Genomic DNA, 27614 nt, shown 5'->3' with positions numbered 1-27614 from the left:
TTGTGCACCTTTCTTACCAGCCCTCCTACATCATAGATTAATAGTCACGTTTTTGTTTCTCTAATCAACACCTCAGTTTGCTTACAGTTGCTAGAACCAGCGTGGGGCTTGTCTTACCCTTTTCGTCCCTATTCTTTGGCTCCTGTGGTATTTTCTTAGTGTTCCAGTGTGGGCTTTCCCCCCAGCGCCAGTGACTGACAGCAGCAGGTCTCCTGCACCCTGATTTAAACTCCCCGAAACTCTAGCAGACGGTAATCCACTGTTGCTGCCTGCCTCTGCTTCCTCCTGTCCTGGCTACTGTGTTCGGTTTCCATACTCCTGAATGTTGTACTGAGAAATAAAGAATTACAAGAATTTAGACATAATGCTACGCTCGATCTCTGCACGACATTCACCCAAACCTTTTAGGTCACTAATATGCAATATTTGGAGAATATGAAAGAATGTTTTATGTAAACTTAGATGAGAATTTGACAAAAATATGTTTTCTTTTCATCAGTTCTACAATTCTTGATTCCCAAATCAGTTAAAAGAATTAAATTACATCTATTCCACAAGCTTTTTCAAATAAAACCTCTCAGACAGTATCCTCTCTTTAATGGCACATGGAGAACTATACGTTCACAGCGTCCACACTAAATTTAACAACTAAAGAAGTGAAGCCCAAATGAAATATTTCTTTACGAATAGACAGTTCTCACAAAATCAGGAGCAGTGTCCACTCTCTAATCAGAGGTACACCATCTGACCCCCCCGTGGCTATTTCAAGAATAAGGTTGTTGTTGTTGTATCATGTTCACAGCCCAACCACATGGGTGTTACCTGAAGAACATTTGCATAGCAGATGACCTGTGACACAAATGTTAGTTGTTGCAAAGCCTCATTACCAACAATGAACAGCAGGTGGCGTATTCGATCCAATAGAATGGTGCAAAAGGACCTGGGAAGAAAACAGATGAGAAAACAGAAAAAAAAACAGCAAAATACAAGCAAATGGTGTTTATTTACAATGTTGTTACAATTTACAGTATTGTACAGACCATAATGTAGGTGCTGGTACAGAAAACCATGAAACTACAGCCAGCTTCATGCTAACCTACAAAATTAAGCAAAAAAACAAACAAACAAAAAAAAACCTGTATTTACAAAACTGACATTTTTCAAAATGTTACAATGGTGAGACGTAAGTGCCCTTAAAACACCAGTCTGAAGAAGGTGCAAACCTGTGAGAGGAGTGAGCTGGTTGTGGTTTGAAAAGAGGCAGTGAGCAAGCAAGAGGAGGAAAAAGAGAGGCATCACATACCAAATACAAAAAATACTTTTCTTTTTTTCCACTGATAACACAAAATATGTCCTGAATAAGTTTGTACCTAACATTACTTTGTGACCTTGCCTTCTTCAGCGTGAATTAAAGATGCTGATAATTCATCAGTTTACTTTTAAATTTCCAATTCTTTCTTGATTACTGATACATGTTTAACCAATAGTTGCTGTGTTTTTTGTTGCGATACCACTATAGGGTATGTACGCCGTTCTGTTAAATCACTCTCAGGTATATCTGCAATTAACCTTAGCTAAATATATGTAAATATCGGTTAGTTAGCATGTAGCTCTATTTAGCATTTAACAAATATTAGGCGTGATGCTGTCTGTGGGTTTAAATAAACAGTCAACAGTTCACCCAACTCATCAAAATTCATCCTTTGTGGATTATGAATCAAGCTATTCCATGACTGATGTGTTGTTTTGGGACAAAAGAAACACAAGATTAAAACTGTTACTAATTATTATATTAAATAAATAACTTTAGTTTAAAAAAAAAAAAAAATGTTAAGCAGCGTCAGATATGAGACGAGCCGACACGGCAAAACAAATAAAGAAAAGAAAAAACACCGAAAATATAATAGATTTTTTTTTTTATTTCAAATGAACACACATGAAATGATTAAATACACTCAAAATAAGATTTATTCACCTCTCTACTCACTCACAGAAAACAACATGTATGGTAAAGCTGTGCCGAGTTTTTTTTTTTTTCTTTTCTTTTTTTGGCATGTTTCATTTTTCAGCTGATGTTTCTTAACTTACAGAACAAAAATAGACCTTTGTAACAAACAAAACAAAACAAGAAAATGCCTGAAAATGTTTTCACCACTTCAGGATGAAATCTTAGCACCTTGTTCCAGTCACTGTGATTTATTTTATTTTTTTTCTGACTGGCGTATAGTGGATAAGAAACCATAGTATGCTGAGAGGCTCGGCCATGATAACACCGCCAGTTAGAAGGCGTACTCCTTCATGATACTGAAGACAGTGCAATCTTAGACACCATGACGAGAAGAAGTGCGCTGCCAGATACAAGCTCTCAACATCGGTTTGCGACTCATTTTACAAGCCGCAGTCATGGGTTCGCAACATACTTGATGCTATAGACAATGACTCGCCGATCAAAAATACTGTACGTGGTATGTGCTGCTAAATCTGTGAAAGCAAACCCGGTGAGATGGCTTCTAGAAAGAGCAAATGCATATCCTTAACATTAAGGCACTGCTCACGATAAAATCACTAAGTGGGCTGTAAATGTGGAGACTGTCAAGACTCCATGCACAAAGCTGAGCTCTAGTGTCTCTACAACATAAACTGAAAGCACATCCCCCACCACAGGACAAACTACTACTGACCAGAGGTAAGAACCACCTTATGTGATTGGCCACAGTGTTTCCTTGGGTTCTGCTGTGGACAATGACAAGACAATACGTGCCGACGCTTATATACAAACAAAGTGAAGAGATGGATCAGGATGGAGACTGGCTCGAAGACCTGCCCTTTCTAAAATGTCACGGATGCAAGTAAACGCACACGTTTAGAGAAAATGGTTTCCTGTCAGTGCAAAAGTCTGAGTTTACACGGATGTTAAGATGCGTCCCCTCAACAGACGCATACGCGCTCAGCAACAAAGTGGTATAGTTCCAAAACACACAAGAAGGTAAAGACACAAGTCTTTCAGTAGTGGAGAGTGGGATTTGTATTACTGTGATCTACATTTTAGTAAAATGCCTTAAAAAGTGGGTCGACTGGTATTTCACACACTATTTCACATCAACAAGCAGATTTAGCCCCAGTTTATTTTACGTGGAAGGCGCATTCATCGTCATGCAGCTGGGCATGTCATGAAAACCTTCTTGCAAACCAAAAAAACAAAAAAAACATTTAAGCTACGTTTAGTGACGACGGGGGACATTTCTTTGATTTATAAGGTTATATATATGATTTTATGTCAAAGCAAATTATTTGGCAAAGCAATTCAAATATTTATTTTGTCTAATAAATAATACACAATCACCTTTTAGCAATTAAATATGCGGGGGAAAGAGATGGGCAATAAATACTCCTAAAGCTAACAAATGATTCATGCTTTTACTTTGAAAGAATAAAGCTGGATGGAGAAGCAAGAGCACACAAGTCAGCCCTTATGATGACGTTACATTTTTGAGTTCTGGAGGAAAGGGACACAAACAAAATGTTGATATGCACCAAAATAAAATAAAAAAACCCCAAAAAAATGATTTGTAAAAGCAATACCACCCTGTTTTGTTCTAAAATAAAATGAATACACCTTTTACGGGACATGCTTGGATTAAAACGTCTGCTGGCCGAGAAACGAGGACAGAAAATGGTTTCCGTTTACACCTGCCATTAAAATCTGAATATACACTGCAAAAAAAAATTAAAACCCCAAAAAACTCCTTATGTATAAATATTTACAAAAGAGTAAATGAACTGCAGAGGTATTGACTGGATTATTAGAATTTCCTGATGAGGTAATGTGGAAACGTTAAGATTTAAATAAAGGATTTCATTTGAGTATTAAGGCGTAAAAGCTGACTTTGCGTCCAACTTGAATAGACTTTAAAAGGCAGCTTCTGTCTGAATTAGGATTTTGATGCCAAGTGTATCTGGTGCCAATGATTTCAAGTCCTGTGTTTAAAAAAAAAAAAAAAGCAAATGTCGCTGTAATACTGAACAAAATTTGCATTTAGGACTACTAAACACGGATAGCAGCATCAAAGCATGTGTATTCCTGGTTTATTGACCTGTTATATGATTTTATCAAGACCCAACAGGGTTTCTACTAGATGATGTGTTAGTACACCTACTGCACAGTCAGTTCTTTATTATATCAATACTTGGTGTCTTTTTAAATGATTAGATCTGGTAGCAAAAATGTGACCTTTTTAAAATAGTGTATTTACATATCACAAGGTTCAAACTGCACAACTTGCGTTGATTTTGTTTCCTTCCCCCAGAATTTGTTCAGGCAGCTAAGATACAATTTGCAGTCTTTGTACTGCGGAGCAATCTGTGACAAATTACACTCGCGCTGAAAACCCTCGTGACGCACGGACCCTTGAATTGTGCACACAGAGGCACAGCGGACGTTGTGACGAGCCTCTCGCGTGTCCGCTTTAAAATTGCTCACAGCGTCACACAGTGACTCTGTGAACGCACGATGCCGTCTCTGTGTGTTTTGCAAGCGTTTATATGTAGTTTGAACACGGACAAAGACGTGGAAAGGTGGACGGAAGACGTATGGTTTCCCTGATGCCATAGTCTGCCTCGATATGACACGATGAGGCGCAGGGGTGCAGAGACAGTGGTTATTCAATGAGCCTCCTCCTACAACAAACGCTGAACGGTGTATTAAAGGTCCATGCTAAATTCTCCATGAAGATCATCTAAGGCCACAATGTTCGCTGAAGAAAGTAAAATGTAAACACTATAGAAAAAAAAAAGAGAAGAGAAAGTGTCATGGTATCCGTGCAGGATCAAAAAAAAAAAGCCATTATTACAATATCACAAAGCACGGCTGTGGCATATTAAATGAGAGCGTGTACCTTATGACAGAAGGCACTTCAACAACTACTCCTAGTGCCCTGTTTTGGAGCAGACCCACTGTTTATCTCCTGATCATCTCCATCCTCCTCTTCTTCTTCTTCTTCTTCTTGCCAGCCACCCAGTTGGACAGGTGCGGGCATGGAAATACTATGTGCCTGGAAACCTGAGAATGAAAGAGCGGAGACTGTTGGTTTGGAGTCGAATCTTGCGATTAACCACAACAGATTTCAGTTGTTTCCACCTTTAATTTGATGCTTTCAAATGCCATCCACTTGGCAAGTTTACATACTGCTTCATGCCTGTGTTACATTACTGTTGTCAGTGCAGGCTTGGTTTCTGTAATATCCTATCAGCTTGACAAAAATTAAAGCGGACACAATATCTCATTTCATTACAGGTTCGAGACATTTAGGTCGTAGTCATCGTTTCAGCACTACAAACACTTCTCACACCGAGTAGAGTCATTTGATTTAGTGCTGAAATATTTATAAATCAACATTCCCACTCAAAACTGAGTCACACATGACGTAAAGCACTTCAACGAGTCAGTGTTCTCATTTACCAGTGTTTGTGTGCAGATCTCTCATTGGCACTGGATTCTGCCACTGCCCTGACGTTCTCTGTGGATGGGAGCTCTGCTGGTGGAGCTGGAGACACAAACAGTTGTCAGTGTGGTGCAGAGCTCTAAGAGTGGTGGTCTGCGAATTATATTCAAAGTGCTGCTCTGCCCTAGATCTGTCTTTTGAGTGTAAAAGCATTAGAAGATATTTTTAATGTGATAATTATTTAAAAAAATGGTTACCCACGAAGTAGTTTGCAAACAACATGAATTTAAGACACTGTTAAGACACGTTTCAAGCTTGTACAGGGTGTCTGTATGAACATACATTTTGGGGTAGCTCAAAAGAAAAGGAGGATTTACAGTACAGTATATTCACACCGATCAAGCATAACATTATGACCACCTTCCTCATATTGTGTAGGTCTCCCTTGTGCCTCCAAAATAGTTGTGACTCCTCAGAGAATGGCATGGGCTATCTGAGGGTGTCCTGTGGTGTCTGGCAACAAAATATTGTTAGTGGGGGGGCTTTGGGTCCTATGGGTTGAGGAGAGGGGCCTCTGTGGATCATCCCACAGATACTTGATTAGTTTGGGATCTAGTGCATTTGGAGGCCAGCTCAACACCTTGTGCTATTTCTCATGGCTGCTGTCATCAAGGAGTGTCACTGCTATTGGGTAGGGGGGTCTAGTTTGGTCTAGGTAAGTGCTACATGTCTAAGTAACATCCACACAAATGCCAGGTCCAAGAGTTTACCATCAGAACATTGTATTGTCACAAGATGGTCAATGCTATTTACTTCTCCAGTCAGTGGTTTTAATGTTGTGGCTGATCGGTGTATATTAACATTTAGTGTTCATGGTTTAAGTTCATGGCTTTGAAATTACCTCGTGCATGTAGATGGCATGGAGACTCATCTCCGCAGAGGCAAACTCTGAGTGCAGCGTATTGTTCCTCATGCGAGAGTCACTATTAGACATACTGAAACAGAAAGCACACAGAGAAAGTGAAAAACAAGCGTTTGCATTTGTTTATCAATGACTATTCTGTCAGTGGTATATTAATACTGCAGTCCAAAATGTAACACGGCAAAAAATAAATAAATAATACCTGTCAATGATGGTGCGATCACTGCGGTACATGGTGGTCTCGGCGTGGATGGAGGAGGGCAGGAGGCCGTGCGAGCGGCCGCGGCTTGTACTGGGTAGCTGGGAGGTGGACAAAGAGGCCAGGACGCTGGCTGCAGCAGAAGCAGCCGTGCTGGGTGGGATGAAGCGATGGTCTCGTCCCTGTAGTCCAGATGCAGTCAGAATGGGGTGAGCCAGGACGCTGGCCAAAAGATTATCAGGCTGAAAACAACAACAACACATCTGAGAGTAAATACACAATCAGTTCTTGGTGGTGTAGAAAAAGTATACAGTTACCAATATTTAGACCAACATCTAGAGTAAATATGTAGAGTGGTTGGTGTTCATGCGAGTGCTGTACTTCTCAGGATTCCTACCCCGGTTCCAGATGTGTTGGACTGTAATGAGGTGCAGAGAGGAGCCTCTGAGAGCAGCAGCTGGGTGGAGGGGCCTCCCTGCGCATCATGCTGCACCTTCTCCTTCAAATGGCTGATAAACACGGAGCTCTCCTGAGGCGGCTGCCAGCGCGGGTTCTTGATGGTGAAATGCATGAGGGACAACTCCGTCTTGCCGTTCTCTGCCTGTTGGTAGATGGAGGCCTCCGTCTGGCCCTCCGACAACCACTGCAGAAACATCCACAGACACACAGAAAATTCAAGACACCGCAGTCTGACAGAAAAACCCAGACGCAGCAATGAAAGACGAAGTCTTACCGTAGGGTTTCCGTGGCGCCTGATGTCCATCTGCGCAAAGGAGCAGATGTCTCCAACTCCAACCACCTCCACAGTGAAGTTCCTGAAGAAGTCAATGATTTCTAGAGACTTGTTCCTCAGGATGAAGATGAGAATGAAGGGCGTGACGATAGGACTGAGCAGCTCCTCCAAGATAAACACCTGATTAGTGCAGAAACGTTCATTTTAATTTATCGCCTTTTATATAATATATTCATTTTCTAACGTTTAAATGTAGATTACTGTTCACCAAAATGCACCACAAAATCTGTACCACATCCGTGTCACTGTTCACCACCGAAAACGCATCCACGACGTCAGTTTGAGCGTGACAAATGAGTTCCTATCCACCGAGCCTATGCCCTCCTCACCGCTTTGTACTGGAACAGCTGTGCCACCTCGTCACGGGTCTCGCTCTTGTTAGCGTTGCCCCTCCAGTGGTCTGGCATGTAGTGAATGTGCGCCAGGACGCACTGCAGCAGCTGTTCCGGACACCACACCATATGCTCGTCTGGGATGAAAGACCTGGCGTAGGGCAGGTAGGAAACATCGACATTACCACAGCACGTTCACTGTACAAAACTGATTTATTTCTTCTGTACAGCACTTCTGTGGTTTTTTTTTTTTTTTTTTTTTTTTTTTTTAAATAAAGTTGGCTTGGACTGATATACACTAAAATGATTTAAGTGTGCTACTGTAGTATATCTGTATATTATTATATAAAAAGCAAGTGTATCGATTTGATCAAACTATTTTTTTTTGTCTTACGCCTACTGGTAATGATCCCAGAAAGGCCTCAAGAAACAAAACAAAGATCCGAAGACTCACCTGGTGATAGTTATGACCACCCCCAGTACAGTGATGGCAGTCAGGATGTGCTGCACCGTCAGAACGTCCTCATCATAAACTGTCAGTGCAATGAGAACGGCCAACACCGAGCCTGAGAAGAAGGCAATGTTCTTAGCAAGCACCGTCAGCAGGGGCGAGGTAAAGGAGTTCATGTATTTAGAAGTGGGTTTGTAGCCACGGCCTAAACGCCCATGCAGCTCGTGGTCCAGCTCGTTGAAGTGGCGCAGGTACAAGCGGCCGTAGAGGGACCAACGGCGTGCGCCCAGACTCCCGGGCTCTCTACGGATCACTTCCGTGTAGCTGAAGAAAGCGTAGAGCACCTGCCACACCAGGATGAAGGGGCATAGCAGCAAATTGGCCAAACCCATCAGCAGGATGACTCGACTCAGCTGCTGCGCGAGCTCCAGGCGGTTTCCACTGCGCTTGTACTTGGGGTGCAGGTTCCACTTATTCTGAAAGAGAGAGCCGGGACCCCAGAAAAGGATGAGCTCAAAGTTGTACTTGAGGCCCTGGGTTAGGAACACCACGTTGCCCAGCAGGGGGAGCTGCAGCTGCACCGGCAGCAGTGATTTGTTTATCATGGCCACCATGTAGTTCTTAAAACGCAGGATGCGGTGATAGATGTCAAGTTCTGTCAGCTCTTTCTTGTGTATGCACATTTGCTGTTCTCTCTGCAGACTGATGAGCCGATCCTGGACTTCCTGCCATGTGAAGTTGCATAGTTCATCCTGGGTCAAAGAAACAAGGAGAGCTAAGTATCCCAACTATGCATGACACAAAAAGAAGACTGATTTGGATTATCTTTTGCTGGTGCCCGCCCGGTGAGGCCTCAAGGTGCAGCACTTACCATTCTGATCTTCAGGGCTTTGATGTAGAATTGCCGGATCTCCCAGTAGCTCAAAACGTTGCAAAAGACTTTAACGAGACGATAGATCCAGAAGATGGCAGCCATGATGAGAAGAAAGATGATCCAGCTGTCGTCTTGAATCCTGAACAAAAGGTTAGATGCAGATGCAATCAAACACGTCAGAACATTTAGACTGTTGGAAGGGGATAGTACTTTAATCACAGAGCCGTTTTCAATACTGTAAATGTGTGTATATATATATATATAAGCTACCCCCATCGAAGTTTACATTTTGAGTTTACAGTCTATATTTTATTTTATTTTTATCAGTTTTACATTTACCTTGTGTGTTACGTGCAATTATTACTGTTTTACTGTAGTACCTTTTTACTACTGGCTGCAGGGACAAAAATACATTTCACTGTGCATTGTACCAAGTATAACTCTTATCTTATCTTATCTTATCTAAAATAGCAAACAAAAACATTTTATCTGTAACATGAAAAGTGGTTATGGTGGATGATAATTACTTTAAGAAGATTAACATTCATAGTCACTATTCAGAGCCCCACACATGACACCACCTCTCCTCCTATGACTTTGTAAGATGACCCCTTACTTCAGTATTTAAATAGCAAGGTGGGGAGCTGACTAACTAGTGCTTGGAACTAGTAGTTAGAAAAGCAGCTTTGGGACCATAAGGTCACAGGTTCACACTGCCCTATGCCCACGGATGAGGTGCTGCATGGCTGTTCGCTGCTGTGTGAACGAATGAATGAATGAATGAATGGGCTAAATGCAGAGAATGAATTTGAAAAAAAGATGATTATTCCCAGAAATTTAATGTATGCTGTCCTGGTTTGGGGTTTTAGGCATCTTCCTGCAAATTCCGTTCAAATTCTGCAAATCAGTGCAATTATTAAATCTCTGCATGATTTAGGTGGATTACATGACATAATGTCCTTTAATATGAGGTTATTTCAGAGGTAATAAATAAAATATAATACTGTTATCAGAACAAGCATGTTCAAATCTGCCTTCAAAGGGAAATTAGAGATGGGGTATGAAGAGGACAGAGAGATTCCACACTGTCCAGGACAAGCCGTTCCCAAATTAGAATTCCAAGCGGCTGAACGTCACCGACTATGTTATAAACAACTATTGAGCCACAGTCTGAGTCAGGAAACAAACTGATACAAGTCCCAGGTGGAGAAAACATGCTGTGCCTTGGCTAAATGTTGTAAAAGAAAATATATATACATGACACATGACACTTCACCAGCAGCAAGCCACTGAAGTGTCATGTGGTAGTCAGCCTCCTGCTGGCACAGCCATGTTGTCAGTATCTTGGTTGGCCACTTGTGCCTCACTGAAGCTATCATTTACACTGCAGACAAACACCTTCCGCCAAGTAACCATGAGTTGCAGGACGGCTGCTGTTCACAGCTACAGATCTCAGGTTGAAATCAACAACCGAGAAAGAAAAACATTTCACAGAAAGAGACGTCACTGTGGAAGAATCTGTTACTACTACTGGCACTGGGATACGCTCATGTGAAGTGTGTTTGAGAGAATAATTATCAATAAAACATATCGTTTGGATCAGATTGTCGTAATTTGAAAGTGTGTTGAGATGAGTTTGATAAAACATGACTGTACCCTTTTCTGCTAAAGTCGCCGTTTTATAGTTTTGACAGTTAATTAAGTAAATGACACAAAGAGTAATTTCTTGTCATTATTATAAATATATGAAAGTTTTAGCAAATGTTCAAAAAACAATCAAGAAACCTGCATGATACAGCTAAATATTATATGCCACCATTCCATTTTGCTATTCTGTGAATGTAACTGTATCTTGCAGTCCGAAGCCACATCTAACTCAATTTCAAATTTGAAGTCCAGCTGAAACAGTATCATATCCGACAAATAACATCTCTCTAAAGGCCTGCCTCTAATCCTACACTCTGCCCGAGAACAAAGCACCTAACCATACTGGATGGAGAGAGAGGACAGGCACATCAGACATTACTTTTTTTTCCGATTAATTCAACAAATTTTGATCCCATAAGAACAAAAATACAATTTCTGCTGTGTCTACCATTGTATTAAACCTCATTACCTCTGAGTGCACTGCTGGGTAGGAAGAATAGCATCTGGCAGAGTGACTTTGTTCCTGTCCAGAGGGTTCTGGCCTGGTCCGGTGTGGTTGACGGCTCGGTTGGCAAACAGGACATCATACTCCACGCAGTTGACAAGGAACGTTGTGAATGTGACAACAAACAACAACTGACTATAAGGATGAGATGTAAAAAAAAAAAGAAAAAAAAGACAAAGAGATTAAGCTTTATAAATAAATGCTATATATAACGTCAAGACAAGGGCTATATTTAATTTGTAACAATCAAGCCATAAACAGTGGACTATGATAAATTATTATAACACTGTGGTTAAGACAAATCAACGGTAATGAACTTATTAGATGCTTTGACAGAGATGTTTTGTCATAATGCGGCCAGGCTTTCAGTAGCTAATGACAGGCTCATATTAATATGCCCACTGTGGCCAGACTCAGACAAACATCAGACCAGGAACCAATAATAGAGGCGGCTTACCAGCATGACAACACAAATATCTCAAGCAACACAGCAAGAATAAACAAAAAATTTAATAAAACAGATGCTACACTGCCAAGGAAACATTCTGATATAAGTAAAAATACTGCACTGGTAAGTTAGCAGGGAAACCGGCTGATACAAAAGTACTCAATTTTCATTTTGCATGAGACTCATGTACAGCTGTTTTTGAAGTCATGTGTCTGAGCTTGGTTCGTGCTGAGGCCTGAGGCACACTTAACTTTTCAAAACAACTTTTAAAGCTGCCAGTGACCTAAATGAAGCCCAAGACTTTGTGAAAGCAGACATTCTCCTGGAACTGGAAACGTAACCCAGCGGTTTTAACTTCAAGTGTAATCCATTCAACGCATGACGAAGACTTTTTTGAATACTTACACAAGTTCAAAGAACTCTGACAACATCATACAGGCAAAGCCATTCTTTTGATGGAAATGATAGATGTGGAGAGCACGGTTAAGGGAAATCTCAAGACAGCATTTCAACATTAAATATTGTTTTATACTCAGGACAACACATGATATTATAAATATTCACGACTCACTGTGATTCACCAGCTATCATGTGGTAAACACTGTTAATGTTACCATGTTACATGTTAATACTGACAGTTTGTGTCAGCACATAATGATTTTTAAAGGATATCCTTGTGAAGAAGTTATCCAAGTTCTTGATATGGTGCCATGAGTCTGTAACAGAAATGGAAACATTAGATAACTGGAAGAAGAACTTTAATCTAGCTGCATCAACAGCTTTTTTTTGATGACAGTCGTACAAAAACCACACAGACAGTCAAAATAAGGACATTTTTTTCCTCACTTTCGTGGTAAATAACATGTTTACCTTTCAGGCCTTCAGGCACATGCACCAGTAAATCCTCCTCTCCTGGTGGCGAGTCCTCCTCGAAGTCCTCAATTCTCTGATACTCCTGGTAAGCTTCAAAGTTAGCCATTGTGCTTCACATTCTCCAGGTCGCTTCCGACTGGCGAGCTTCTTCTTGTGGTAAACACGAAACGAGAAAAGCAGACTCGCAACCTCTGCTACATTCTGCAGCTAGCTACTTAGCAGCATTCCAAGTGAGGCTAACATTAGCTTGCTAACTTGCTAGCCGGACGGACAGCGGTTGTGTAACTCTACACTAGCATGTTGACACGAAAAAGAGTTAAACAAAATCAGACCGCCAAGCTTAGGTGGATAAACTAATGGGTGTTTTTAACGCTGACAGAAAGGTGCCACCTAAGACAGATGTCTGGAGGACGGCTAGCCTGCGAATGATTCAGCCAGTCGTGTAGTCAGGGTGACACGGTTTGTTTTGTTCCCGACTGTTGGTCAGTCCATCTGCTGCCCCTGGTTTACTTTCGTCTTCTGCTTCGAGTCCAGTCTCGGCCAGAGCTCGTTTACCAAACACGGACGAGTTTCAAATACGATACGGTGGTCTTCTGTGTACCCCGAGGTCCGTTAGTTGCTTTCCAAGAAACACACCGTCCTGTGCTCGTCCACTGTTTTTGTCTTTCACAAATAAATGTCAACAAACGCTGTTGACGCCACATCCGCTCAAACCGCCGCCACTTCCGGTTGTCAGTTGTAGTTTTTGTAGGGATTTTCACCAAAAAGTCTGTTATACCTCGTTTGTTTAACAGTGTGTCTGTAGAAAATTAAAAAATAAATAAATAAAATAAAATAGCACTATGTGTTTTAAAAATAAATAAATAAATAAATATTCAAATTAAAGCCGCGGTCCTGTCTGTAGTCCCAGAAATGCACTCTGGGACAGTATCAACATGGCAGCCTGCAGGTCGCCGTTGGATTACTGTAGAGCTTAGCGATTACTTTGAAGCTGATCACTGAAACAAGCATCAAACATGTTTCAGTTGCTCTGTTGTAGAGCAACAATCACCGCTCCACTGCGGCCACTGTCCTTATACCCGCGGTGCAATAAATCAGACATATGGAGGCTTTCACGGTAGGTTGATGTGACCGGTAGCTAGTGTGGCTAATGACAGCCGACCTGTATCTGCAGTGTGTTGGGTAATTACCTCTGGCACAGTTGGCTGATACTGATTTTCTGGACAAGAGTTGGAACAAACAGTCAATCGACAACATTTTTTCATACATAAGTTGATTTGCCATCTGAGCATTTAAAATTAAAACAACATGAAATATCAATAGAAATTTCATAATAAAGTTTATCAATTGCTTAAATCGTTTCCAAGACAGTACATTCAAACAAAAATCTGCCTGGACTTTGGACAATTATTAGGCTGATTTATATATTTGCAGATTTAAAATGTAGCTGCACCTGTATTGTGTATATATATTTTTTCTTAAAGTTAAGGCAGCGGTGTTAAACTCATATTATTTAAGCCAGACCAGTAACATAATAACATAATAACCTATAAATAACTCCAAATTTTTCCTTTTGATGTAGTGCAAAGAAGTATGAGTACATTATGAAAATGTTGTTGTTGAAAATGTCTATGAACAACCTGATATGTCTTTTAAAAATGAGTGCAATTTGCTCTCATAAGAAATGCTGTAACTTTTGAAAAATTTAAGTTAACGTCTTCTATGTTTTCTTTAACTTTGTAAGGGTATTAAGGTTACGGTATTAGATAGATAGATAGATAGATAGATTTGTCACATGCACAGTTATACATAGTACAATGTACAGTGAAATGTATTTTAGTACCTCCACATAGCACACATAATCTATCTAATCTAATCTAATTTACAATATTGCAGCTGTGTCAATGTTACGGATGGATGGACGAATAGCTGGTTTGCTTTCTAATGTGACTAATCAATAATAATAATAATAATTGTAGTTGCGTCCCTAATTAAAGTTAGCCTAAACACTGTGTACATAAACATGTAATGATTTCTCAGATGTTTTGCTTTTGGTAGATTAGCTTTACAAAGCGTTCTTGGTTTTTAATTATATACATCTTGTGTTTTATATCGAGGTGGTATACATCTCCTGGCTCTACTGTATCCAGCTCCTCACAGCAGCCTGCCAATGCTGTCGGCCGCTTCTGGATCTTGGCTCAGAGAGCAGTCCGGCAGTCCGCCACCCGGACTTCAAAACCCCCAGGAGTGGCTTTCAGGTTCATCCTGGGTCCGGCACTGCTTACTGTCTCAGCACGGCTGCTCTGCCACGTAGCTCACTGCGAGGCGGATGTAAATAACAACATCCCGGTGGAAGCTGTAGCCAAAACTACAGTGCCCGTGTTCAAATGGCGTATCCTGTGGGAATTTGTCAAACCTCAGCTGTTTGCTCTCGTCTGTGCTGTTGTAGTAAGTCTTCAAGTCTACTGAAAGTCAGTGAAACAAAATATGACACATATTATTTAAGACATTCATGCTAATCAGTTAAATGATTGATTTCTCTTTTCAGCTAGCTTTTGGTGCCGCCATCTTGAACATTCAAATCCCATTATTGCTTGGGGATCTGGTGAATGTTGTGGCACGCTACCTGAGAGAACACACCGGGAGTTATATCAACGAGATTAGAGGTCCCGCCCTGAAATTACTGGGACTGTATGCTATCCAAGTAAGTGCACCAGTATCTACGCGGATGCACAAATTACTGTGCCAGTGCTTTGACCAGTAAAACCAGTTTATGATGGGCTCAATATTTATAGGTACACAGCATGTTAAACATAACTACCTCATTCGTGAACCCTCTAATATACAAAATAATGATTCAGCTTTGTGTATTTTTGAACTACATTATATTGTTTTGTTCCTGGAACACATTTTCTTTTCAACTTATCAATTTGGTATTTTCGTACAAATCTCACTGTATAGAAATATATATATATTTTTTTTAAGTTATGATGTCCATTTGCATCCGTATGCTCTGTTCCACTCACACAAAATATGATGCAGGGAAATGTTGCAGCTATTTAGTGTAATATGGTCTATTGATTAATCACCGTCTTTGTGCAGGGCATGCTAACAAGTGGCTACATCATCCTGCTCTCAAGGGTGGGGGAGAGAGTAGCGGCGGACATGAGGAAGACCCTTTTTGCTTCCTTATTGAGGTATTCCTCAGTGTTGACTTAGAGCAAAACATGCACGTATTTGCTGTTAAATAAAATGGCAATGGGTGACATTGCCGTTCTTTTTCCTCAGGCAAGACGTGGCTTTCTTTGACGCCAATAAAACTGGGCAGCTGGTGAATCGTTTGACTGCTGACATTCAGGAGTTCAAGTCGTCCTTTAAACTGGTCATTTCTCAGGTATTATCCCAAGCACTATTCCCTGGTCCGAGTGCGGCATCAACGTGCTTGTGTCGCTAAAGGGCGTCTTCTGATTCCCGTCTTTTTGCCACTGTTTGCAGGGTCTGCGGAGTATCACACAGACGGTCGGATGTTTAGTGTCTCTGTATATCATCTCCCCGAAACTAACAGGTTTGACAGTACTTGTCCTCCCCTGTCTGGTGGGAGCGGGAGCTCTCATCGGCTCATTCCTCCGCAAACTGTCCCGTTTGGCTCAGGAACAGGTGACACCATATGTTCTATTTAACGTAGTTTTAATTTTACTCTGTATCTTTGTTACGATTGCATGTTGTATCACATTTATTACTCGTATATTATCATCACAAAGTCTATTTCCTGTATAAAAAACCCCACAAAAATCAGGTTTTCAAAATGCTAAAAAGTTAAAAGCAAAGACATTATTCAGGAAATGTGGTAATGAAACTGTTGCTCCTCTTCTCTCTCTTATTGAAAATAATCAATATACTTGATTCACCATTCTTTGCAGTCTTTGTGAGTTGAAGTTTGACGTCTGACTGTACCTTCACATTGTCAAATTCAAGGTGGCAAAAGCAACGGGAGTGGCAGACGAGGCGCTTGGTAATGTGCGGACAGTGAAAGCTTTTGCGATGGAGGAACGGGAACTCCAGTAAGTGAGAGTATAGTTTGGTAGCTTTAGTATTTTCAGAGACACCGTACACCGTATGTTGGCATGTCAGACATAATACATTTCCCCTCCCTGCAGATTATACGCATACGAAGTTGACAAATCATGTGAGATGAATGAAAATCTCGGTGCTGGTATAGCCATTTTTCAAGGACTGTCAAACATTGCTCTGAACTGTAAGTCGCTTCTACGCCGTTAACTGATGAACACAATGTTAAAGACACTGCCACTGTATCTCAGAACGTCTTACGTTTTATCATCTGTGCTGCTGATACAGGCATTGTCCTTGGAACTATTTTTGCTGGAGGGACTTTAATTTCAAACAATGAACTGTCTCCTGGAGAACTCATGTCTTTCTTGGTTGCATCTCAGACTGTTCAGAGGTAAAAGACTAAACTTGTTCCACAACAACTGCTCTGTAATATAGAGTATATCAGGGTATAACTCATATGTTCTCTTGGTGCTTAGGTCTTTGGCGAGTATCTCTATTCTTTTTGGACAGGTGAGTAAAATCTTATGTTCAGTATTGAATTTATTATCTGACAATTGGGTTTAAACTTCATCCTTATATAACGTGTGCATGTAGATACTTGAACAGACAATATCTGACATTTCTTGCAGATGGTGAGAGGAATAAGCTCTGGGGCCCGCGTTTTTGAATACCTTTCTTTGAAGCCTACAATCCCCCTCTCTGGAGGAGGACGCATTCCCTACCATTCCCTGACAGGAAGAGTGGACTTTATGAACATTTCTTTCAGGTTGAAATCATATTATATATTATAAACTGAAGTAAATTTCTATGCTAGACTGTGACCGGACATGAACTTTTTATTTTTATTTTGCGTGTCTTTATAGTTATCCAACAAGACCCGGCCATCAAATCTTAAATAGGTTCAGCTTGACGCTGCCGCCCTGTAAAACCGTTGCCATTGTTGGAGAATCTGGAGGAGGTCATTTATGAGATTCTTATCTTAATTCTATGACATTTAAACATTTAAACATTTAAACGGTGAGCTCATAAGCTTTTAACCCTGCAGGGAAGTCCACAGTGGCGTCCTTGATGGAGCGTTTCTATGACCCGACTAGCGGCGTCATCATGTTGGACGGCCTCGACATTAAGACACTTGACCTGTCCTGGCTAAGGGGGCAAGTCATTGGATTCATCAACCAGGTAAAGACTGAACATTATTTTAAAATATAAATAATAATTTTAATAATACTCTACTATATTTCTATCACTCTTTGTAGGAGCCAGTTTTGTTTGGGTCATCTATCACGGACAACATTCGCTTCGGGAAGCCAGAGGCTACAGATGCTGAGGTCATTAATGCAGCAAAGCAAGCCAATGCTCATCGCTTCATTACAAGTTTCCCAGACGGCTATAACACCGTGGTTGGTAAGTCTCATTTAAGCTTTCACTGCAATTTTAATAGCGTTTGGCAGGTCAAATCTAATCTTTAGATTTTTTTATACTCCAGGTGAGCGAGGTGTGACGCTATCGGGTGGCCAGAAACAGCGTATCGCCATCGCCCGCGCCTTGATCAAGAACCCCAGCATCCTGGTGCTGGATGAAGCCACCAGCGCTCTGGATGCAGAATCCGAACGGGTGGTGCAGGAGGCTCTGGACAGGGCCACAAGGGGTCGCACTGTGCTAATCATCGCCCACCGTCTCAGCACCATTCAGGCGGCTGACCTAATCTGTGTCATGAGCAATGGCCGCATTGTGGAGGTGAGGGGGCAGGGTACACGGGGAAACGGAGGTGCTCTTATCTCAGATTAAGTGTCTCAGCTAATTTAATAGAGAAGCTTACAAGTTGACCGAAGCACTAAAAAGAAATTACTTCATTCAGCGTTCAGTAATGGATACACGGGTTGCTTCCATCTAACTGTACTGACTGTGTAACATAATTTCTAATTATGTCTAACAGCTTCCTATTTTCTTTAAAGGCTGGGACACACTTGGAGCTGCTGAGCAAAGGAGGACTTTACTCTGATCTGATCCGCAGGCAAAGAGCGGAGGGGCAGAAATAAATTCATATTTGTTTACAGTAGATTCACAGTAAAACATCCTTTATTCTGAAATGCATAGAGGAGGGTCGCACTGAACTGATCAGTTACATAGAATGTGAATTTACCAGCTCTGTGTCTAGTTTTGGTGAGAAAATATAAAAAGTGGACCAACTGGATCAACTTGAGACGGTTAACTACACTACTGTACAGTCTTTATCTTAAATGGGGCTTTAATAACAGTTTTATCTTGTACAGAATTAAAGATGCATTGATTCAAAATTGTTCCATTTCTCTTTTGTGGATCTTTATGCACTGACTTTAATTTCTTTTGTCTTAGATAGAGGTGAAGAAAATTAACACTGATGTTTAAAAGAAGTCAGACAGAGGTCAGGGAAGTTATGTATGGTTTTGCACCAAGATTACCTTCCTTAACAACATTAAAAACTGTATTTTAAAGCTAAAACGTGCCTCTTTAAAGGGTTTTACTAACTGTAAGTTACTTGAATGTGCTGTGGCAGAAACTACAAACTTTACAGCCAACATCCAACCCTACAAAGAGGGTTAGATGCTCAAATCATTTTGAGTGCTGTATAATTTCAGTATTCTGGCTCAAAGCCGTGTACATTTGTGAATATTAGCGATCAGTATTCGTTAATTGTGTTTTTGGCTTATTGGCTGTTTGGAACAAATGAAGACCCGACACCATTAAACAGACAAATTACACCATATGGAAAATACACTCAACAAATCAACACGTAGTCACACAGCTGCCTAGAATCCATCTGCAGTTTGAGATTTGATTAGAAATGATAAATCAGGGAAACAGTTTTTGTTTAGAAATCACTTGCAGCCTGCAGCAACACATCACTAAAACTTAATGGAAGTCTGGTGCTTGGACATGACTAATGTGAAACAGCTTAAATTGTTCACAGATATTTTGCTTTTGTTTTGCCACCACACCACATGCTCTAAAATATATGTCTGAAAAGCTGCTTACCAAGATGTTGCTGCATCCTGCAACGTCGCAGTTCACCTCCCAGCCTCTAGATGACCAACAAGACCAGCTTGGCTGCAAACCGACTGGAAGCAGCTAGCTAACGCCAGCTATCATAACATTACCCTGCCACTGTTTTCGCTGTCCAGTCGTCGGTTGGCGAGCTTGCTCGAGGCTGGCTTCACAGGCCAAACATGCAGAAATATGAGAAGCTTGAAAAAATCGGAGAGGGTAAGTTTCCTGCGCTTTTAAATTAAGTTAATGTCTGCTAGCCCAGTATGCTAACCTAGCATTCATACTGATTCAGGGTTGGCTAAGGTTAGCTTGAGAGCACACTTTATATTTGCGCTTATTAAAATACAAAGAAACAACATACAAAGCTGTTTGTACATGATTTACCCGCTTTAATGTGTTGTTGATAATATCCGAGAGAAGATTTCTGTCTTGTCATTTAATCCGGTTTTAACTAGCTAACGGTGGGTAAAAAGCTAGCCAGCTAGCTAGCTAGCTAATGTGAGCTTGCTGTTGCTATCCCGTTGCTATGCCATTCATCTGGGACGCCAACTGTGCTTTACCTGAACGCTGTCTTCTCCGTAGGTACGTACGGGACCGTTTTCAAAGCCAAAAACAGAGAAACCCACGAAATTGTGGCCTTGAAAAGGGTGAGGCTGGACGACGACGACGAGGTTTGTACTGTGGATAATAGTGACAGCTCCAGTGTTGGCTAGCTACTTGTTAGCAGGCTAGTGCTAAAGCCAGATTTTACTGCTTTCAGGGGGTGCCAAGTTCTGCTCTGAGAGAAATCTGTCTTCTGAAGGAACTAAAGCATAAAAACATTGTCAGGTCAGTGTCCTGCACACACTTTATTTAATCTCTTATAATACTGAAATGACAGGCAGCGTTTCACTGTTAAACAACTGTCAACAACCATCAACACAAGGATTCTCTGTCTTCTGCAGACTACATGATGTTTTGCACAGTGACAAGAAGTTAACCTTGGTTTTTGAATATTGTGATCAGGTGAGATATTCACCCCAAACATACAGTGCATTTATTTAAATAATCTGCACCCTCTGAGGCTTTTGTGTGTCTCGTATCGATTGCAGGATTTGAAGAAGTATTTTGACAGCTGCAATGGGGACCTAGATCCTGAAACTGTGAAGGTGAGAGATAAATATCCCGAATAATCCATGAAGAGTTGATCTAATGACAAAATGCATGCTTAATGGCGTACATTTTAATCTGAAACTTAGAATGATCCTCTTGAATATTGTCTGTCTTCTCGTTTTCCCTCCGCAGTCGTTCATGTACCAGCTGTTGAAAGGTCTCGCTTTCTGTCACAGTCGAAACGTTCTCCATAGAGACCTGAAGCCGCAGAATCTCCTCATCAACAGAGTGAGTGTTTAGGTGCACTTGGACTTTGACTTGACGGCTGGCAAACACACGTTAACTGTGTTAGCAAATCATTTGACTTCGCCAGTGTACTATTTCTATAATGCTGAAACCAAGCGTAATGCAAAGGGACTCTTCAGTCTGAATACAGTGCCCATACAAAGGATTTACAATCTGGGATGTTTTTCCTTTATATGGCTTATATACATGGAATTATTATGAATATAATTAGGCTTTTTGACATGAATTTATTAAAAGTAAACTCTTTAAACCCGTTATTTGGTGAATTCATAAAGTAGATGACCTAATTTAACTGAGGTCCAGCTAATCGATGCCAGTACGCTCACAATTAGTGAAATTGAGATCAACTGAGTGTCTCAGGTGGCCGTGGTGTAAAGACACCTGTGTCTGGAAGGTATAGTCACTGGTCAATCAGTATTCATGAGTACCGTTAAACCATGATGACAAAAAAAGCACCCCAGTGAACTCAGAGAAAAGATTACTGAAAAGTAAAAGTCAGTGGATGGGTACAAAAACACTCCCAAGTCACTGAACATACCCTGGAGTGTTTTCTATCAATAATAAATGGAAGGAACATGGGACATGTGTAAATCTGCCTAGAGCAGGCTGTCTTGCAAGGAGGAAGATGGTGAGGGAGGCGATCAGACACCACACCAAAAGCTTTAGCAGATGAGTTGGGAGATAAAAGTACATACAACAAGTTGTGCACAGGTTCTTTGTTGCTTTGTGGGAAAGTGGCAAAATCTCAACGACTACTCTGATGAGACCCAAATTGTGTTTTTTAGCCAGCTAAACCAACACCTATTGTGTGGAATGAATTGTTGGCTCTGATGCTCTGCACAACACTGTTGCTAACTAGAGCGTATTAATATTATCTTAGAGAGGGTTTGTAATTTGTTGTTCTGTCTGCAGAACGGGGAGTTGAAGCTGGCTGACTTCGGCTTGGCTCGCGCTTTTGGCATTCCTGTGAGGTGCTACTCAGCCGAGGTAAGTTGTCCATTATTAACACAGCAGGTACTAATAACTGACTGCATACGGCTAAAAATGTATTACCAGTGTGAGGTAAAATAGTTTTTGGCAGCTTTTACTAAAGAAAAGGTTACCGACTGATTCCTGAAGCTTTTTACTCACATTGAGGGACATTAAATGTGGTGCTAATTAGCCTTTCAGAGAAGTAAGTCCAGTGTAAACAGTCCACAATATGGCGCTAAAACTTGTTTTCTCATCTCTGATGCGACGCCTTATTTCATCTCTTCAATGAAAGCTTTCAGGCTTTATGTGAGGACTGAAAGAGCTGACCTCAAAATCCACATCTAAATGTAAAAGGGAACAAACATGTCTCTGCACAGTTGATGGCCTCGTTTTGATTTCCTTCATGTACCAAAGTTGGTCTGTTAAATTCATTAAGGAGTAGGGTAGAGCATATAGCATCGCATGAGGTTTGATCTTACCAGACAAATCACAGGCAAGTCTGAGATAGACGTAGTGATTCTGACCTGAGGGCCTTGCCCGGCGGGGCAGTCTCGTTGGGTTTGGAGTTTGACCCAGGGTGACGTTACTGATCTAAAAATGTAGTAACAGGAAAACTAAAAGAGAACCGAGTTTCAAAAAAGGTCCTTTCATTCCAGAGGATGTGTCACCTCTGAGGCTCCTGCAGTTCTTACATATTAGAAAACAGTCGCCAGGTCAGTAGGTACATGGTGAAAACAAATTCTTTATAATAACAGTTGTGCAGCAAATCTTAGCTTCATCAAGTTAGGGTTTTCAGCATTTGCTTTAAATAACTGCTGTTGATTTGCTGTGGTTTGTAGTTCTATTATTTTGACTACCATTTGAGTAAAGGGTAAATAAGAGCAGAAATTAAGTAAAGTGGTTTAAATTTTTCAGATTACACCGTTTATCTAACTATATCAGGACTATTTAGATAACCCATGCATTCTTATATTAGACAAATGAATATGTGAGTTTACACAGTTCTGCTCCTTTAAACTATTCCCTTAAAGAATGTAGAAATCTACAGCAAGGCTCCTGTGGGTGGTGTTAAAGTTTTATGGTTAAGACTCGTTAGTTCTGTACTCTTTTTGCACAAAACAGTGCAGTGTTTTTAAATTCTTAAAGACCATTAATTTGTGTTGCAGTACGAGGATCCGCAAACTTTTTTTCCCCCCTCTGAAAGAATAACTTAGGAAAAGTTAATAGTGGTTCCTGAGCAGGTAGTCACATAATTAACGTCTGAACTGAACCTTTTTTCAGCTGAAACACATTTTTCAGCCCACACATTCTTCCTTTTCAGTCATAACCTCTTAGTTGTTGCATTTTTTACCCCACCTGGGAAAATGTTATACCTTTTGTTATAATGCTGCAGTGGAAACCAGAGACAGATGGAGGATAAATTAAGTATAAAATGACTCCCACCTCAGATAACAATCGTCATTGTACAGAACAGCTGTGTTAATACTAGTTTAGCTGCGTTGTTGTTGTTGTTGTCGTCCAACATGTTTCTGTGATTTGTGTTTAGGTGGTGACACTATGGTACCGGCCTCCAGACGTGCTGTTTGGTGCTAAACTTTATTCTACCTCTATTGACATGTGGTCTGCAGGATGCATATTTGCAGGTTTGTTGGTGATTGTTCACACTAATGAAGATATGTGTTTAACTTGGTATACTGTGATTTAGCGTGAATGGGATACAGTTAATTAATGTCATTATTCATCCAAAGTGTTTTATGAACTGAGCGTATTAGAAAAATTTACTGTTGCTAAGGGGTATTTACGTTAGGTTACCGGGGTAGTGAACAAAGTTTTTACTGCGTTAGAACCATATGGAATAATAATGATTGTTCTAGATATTAGTGAGTAGCTTTAAAAAAAAAAAAAAAAAAGTCATGTATTTTATTATCATTATCATGTATTTATGGGACAGTGTACGCACACTTGCCAGTTCATCAGGTACACTAGTAAACGCACTCGGTACAATAGATTATAAAGGTTATAATATTCAATTTATGTTTAAACGTCATGAGAAAGGTGGTAATTCAACCATATGAACATTTTGAAGGATGAAATTATTGAATTAATACTATAGTCCTCTGACTAAAACGGTGTTGTAAAATAACAGAAACATACGTCAATACAACACAATTCAGTAGTACTACAAACTACAACCTTCAAAATGAAAACACAGTTGAATACTATAACCTCCATGGAGATTCACTGCAGGACTCCTATATTAGAATGCATTCATTTTCATTAGTATACCCAATGAACTGGCAAGTGAGTGTATATAACTTTTGCATAACACAGTTTTTGTTCAAATTAATCCTCTTGGGGATTCCATATTTTTAATTTGTCTCATTTTAATGCTCCATGTTCAGAGCTGGCTAACGCTGGAAGGCCTTTATTCCCCGGCAACGATGTGGACGACCAGTTGAAAAGAATCTTCAGATATCCTTTATTTATTTTTTTATTTTATTTTAGTTGTTCAGGTATTGACGAGACGAGGTCCCTGCTCATATAGTTTTGTCTGCTGGCCCCTGAGACCCGTCGAGGTTTGTTCTAATCAATGTGAATCAGTAAATCATTAAAAGCTGTGTTCTTTAACCGCTCGCCACATTGTTGGGTACACCAACTGAAGAACAGTGGCAGACGATGACAAAACTTCCAGATTACAAGGTGAACTTATTGTTGTCCATTATAAAACACACAGTAGATGGAGCTTTTCTGATTTATTAACTCTTTAATTGAAGCTTTAATTATGTATTTTCCAGCCATATCCTATGTATCCAGCCACCACCTCACTGGTGAATGTGGTCCCCAAACTAAGTAGCACAGGACGGGATCTTCTCCAGGTACTATTTTTTATTTTTTTAAACTTCATTTATACCTTTTTAGTGTTTCAATTTCTATATTATTTATGCAAATATCCCAGTAACGTGTCTGATTAAGTGCCTGACATTGCTGCTCACTCAATTAAAACGTTTTCGTTTGATCTCCCCCAGAACCTGTTGAAATGTAATCCTGTCCAGAGGATCTCTGCAGAGGAAGCCTTGCAGCATCCTTACTTTGCGGATTTCTGCCCACCCTAAACGCTTAATTGCCTCTCACTGAACCTCAGCCGCCAGAATCAATCATCCTACTCTCCGTTGGGTCATTAGGACCAAATCCCAACAAGGCAAATCCCTCACCGGTTTTCAAACACTCCCCTGCAATTCATTCAGTTGTGCCTCTGTGTGGAACAAAGTCCTAGTGGCTCCGCAAGGTTTTAGGTTCTTTTAAGTTGAAAGCCTGTTAAATTAGATACACACACACACACTCCCCCCAGTTAATTTGTCTGGGAGGATATTGCATTGAATATTTTATAACCGTGGAAAGTGGGTTTTTTTTTTTTTATAACAAGAAGCCATTCTGCTCTAAAAATAATAAAATTAACATGTTTGTTCTGACTTTTAAAACAGTCGTTCATGGACGAGGTGCACCCTTAAAATCTGTGGTAATCTCATTTGGTGAATTCATTTCAGAAACCTAATATTATAAGTGTTGCATCATTTTCAATATGAAGGAGTTTAGAGCGAGCGCTGGTATCAACACAAAGCATGAACGCTTTCAGTTATTAACCAGCTGAGGCCAAGATATGCAATAATTTGCAATCTAGTTAAAATTTCTTTCATATGTACACTGATCAGCCATAACATTATGACCACTGACAGGAGAAGTAAATAACATTGATCATCTTGTGACAATTCAATGTTCTGCTGGGACACTTTTAGACCTGGCATTCACATGGATGTTACTTAGACATGCACCACCCACCTAGACCAGAACAGGCACCACCCCACCCCATAGCAATGACACTCCTTGATGGCAGCAGCCATCCCCAGCAGGATGCAGCCTGACACAGACACAAACAGCACAAGGTGTTGACCTGGCCTCCAAATTCGCTAGATTCCAAACTAAAATCAAGTATCTGCAGGATGTACTGGAACAAGCCTGATCCACGGAGGTCCCTCCCCTCGACCCATAGGACCCAAAGGCCCCACATACAACATTTACGTTACTGGACACCCTCAGAAGGCCCATGTCCATTCTCTGATGAGTCACAACTGTTTTGGAGGCACAAGAAAAACTTACACAATATTAGGAAGGTGGTCATAATGTTGTGCCTGATTGCTGTATACTTTATACATTTCTGTTCTGCAGTTGGTCGTCACATATGGGTGATCCACAGATTCATGGGGCAGCTAATGCTACCAGGTTGCTTTTGGCAATCGGTTCAGGTTTAATTGATCTGCCAGCTTTAGAATCACAAGTGGTTGATTCATTTAAAAACTGCTCAAAGCAACACGTCCCTATTTGATTTTTCTAACACAGGTCAGTAAATTTCTATTTCCTTGGTGGTTTCCTGGATATAATTATGTCATTTGGTAATAATCAAAGGGAGATGAAAATTCCCACCAAAGAACTGCTCCAGTTAAATGTGACATAAATGATATGTTGTTGTCTGTGCGTGAAATTTCCCCAGTCGAATGAAATCCCTGTTTTTCTTACCAAATTACAAACTTATTGCCTGGAAACAGCAAAAATAATGAGGCCCGTACAGACTAGCTTCACCGCTTGGACGACACACATTTTACATTTCAGTTACATTTCTCTCACACACACACCAACAGTACAGCTCTTTGTCCCACTACCTGTTAAGAGATTGTATAATAGCACGGGGAGCTAATTTATCAGTTTTCTTTTTCTCAGGCTTTTTAATTTCCCATTTTGTATTTGTCTTTTTGTGCACTTTGTTAACTGATGGTTTTATTTGAAATTGTTTAGTTATCATTATTATAAAACATGTTGAACACTGACAGCCAGGATTATAGCTGGTAATCAATAAATGGGCCAACATCTATATCTATATCTATATATATGTAAATGACCAGTGGACCATTAGTGACACAGTAACATTTTTTTTTTCCATTAATATACTAATGTCTTTTAGCTTTTCTGAAATGCAATAGTTAAGTTAGATATACTCCACTGGTAATCTGTATTATCACATGACTGTTTTGCACCATCAGCTGGTTCCATCCTGGTCACTTATTATGTTTTAATGGTTAAAACAGCTTGCAGTGTTATTTCACTCCACATTGCTACAGTTCTTCTTATCCCATAAAAAAAAAAAAGAAGCCAACATAATGATTTTATCTGAAGTAGCTGTGTTTGACGGGAGGGAAGGATTTAATTTTATTTCTGCTGATGTAAGACAAGATAATGGATGCATGTATTTATTAATGACAGAATGTCTGCTCTTTTGCATTTTCTTTTAAATGTAGCACAACTTCATTTGGTACAGACGCTCATTTTGGGTGATTTGAGGTTACTGAGATCTGCTTTAGAAAGTTTGAAACGATGTTTAAAGGTTGCGTGTGACTTAAGTTCATTTGACAAAACACAAACGCATTAGCTCTTAGTATTTCAGCGTCCTGTGGTGGTGATGACGGGACATTTTACTTTACACGACTTAAATTTTAATTTGAAAGAGGAGTGTGTTTGTTTGTTTTTTTTGCACTTGTATGTTTGCTTTTGCTGGTAGAAATCTGGGACAGATGTTGTGTGTATATTTCAGCCAATAAGACTCAGTATTCA

At 40.3% G+C, this 27614-nt stretch overlaps 3 protein-coding genes across 4 annotated transcripts; 2 read left to right on the top strand and 1 right to left on the bottom strand.

Moving 5' to 3' along the window:
• Window positions 1–406: 406 nt before the first annotated feature.
• On the bottom strand, window positions 407–13262 carry atg9b (autophagy related 9B). The gene is made up of 14 exons (XM_084547312.1): window positions 12483–13262; window positions 12285–12328; window positions 12018–12082; window positions 11129–11299; window positions 9010–9151; window positions 8142–8890; window positions 7685–7838; window positions 7296–7475; window positions 6960–7205; window positions 6566–6804; window positions 6343–6436; window positions 5459–5543; window positions 4896–5059; window positions 407–4777 (listed from the first exon to the last, which is right to left on the bottom strand). The coding sequence occupies exons 1-13, from the start codon at window positions 12589–12591 to the stop codon at window positions 4914–4916; spliced, it is 2424 nt and encodes an 807-aa protein (XP_084403438.1). The 5' UTR covers window positions 12592–13262; the 3' UTR covers window positions 407–4777; window positions 4896–4913.
• Window positions 13263–13266: 4 nt separating this feature from the next.
• abcb8 (ATP-binding cassette, sub-family B (MDR/TAP), member 8) lies at window positions 13267–18933 on the top strand. The gene is made up of 16 exons (XM_084547313.1): window positions 13267–13602; window positions 14603–14933; window positions 15034–15189; window positions 15588–15682; window positions 15774–15879; window positions 15981–16142; window positions 16461–16546; window positions 16643–16740; window positions 16842–16947; window positions 17033–17066; window positions 17186–17322; window positions 17420–17514; window positions 17602–17735; window positions 17813–17960; window positions 18043–18293; window positions 18512–18933. Exons 1-16 carry the CDS (start codon window positions 13502–13504, stop codon window positions 18593–18595), a joined length of 2124 nt encoding a protein of 707 aa, XP_084403439.1. The 5' UTR covers window positions 13267–13501; the 3' UTR covers window positions 18596–18933.
• Window positions 18934–19081: 148 nt separating this feature from the next.
• cdk5 (cyclin dependent kinase 5) lies at window positions 19082–27614 on the top strand. Of its 2 annotated transcripts, XM_084547314.1 has the most exons (12): window positions 19082–19799; window positions 20166–20254; window positions 20344–20411; window positions 20528–20588; window positions 20675–20731; window positions 20868–20963; window positions 21894–21968; window positions 23500–23596; window positions 24356–24427; window positions 24595–24653; window positions 24749–24829; window positions 24980–27614. In XM_084547314.1, exons 1-12 carry the CDS (start codon window positions 19763–19765, stop codon window positions 25064–25066), a joined length of 879 nt encoding a protein of 292 aa, XP_084403440.1. In that variant the 5' UTR covers window positions 19082–19762; the 3' UTR covers window positions 25067–27614. The 2 variants fall into 2 exon arrangements, with proteins under 2 accessions (XP_084403440.1, XP_084403441.1); XM_084547315.1 differs by lacking the exon at window positions 24980–27614 and having other exon boundaries at window positions 24728–24829.

Source organism: Chelon labrosus (assembly GCF_963514085.1).
Source record: "Chelon labrosus genome assembly, chromosome: 6".
Taxonomy (NCBI): Eukaryota; Metazoa; Chordata; class Actinopteri; order Mugiliformes; family Mugilidae; genus Chelon; species Chelon labrosus.
The sequence above is the reverse complement of the archived record's forward strand: the minus strand, read 5'-3'. Positions and strand labels throughout refer to the sequence as shown.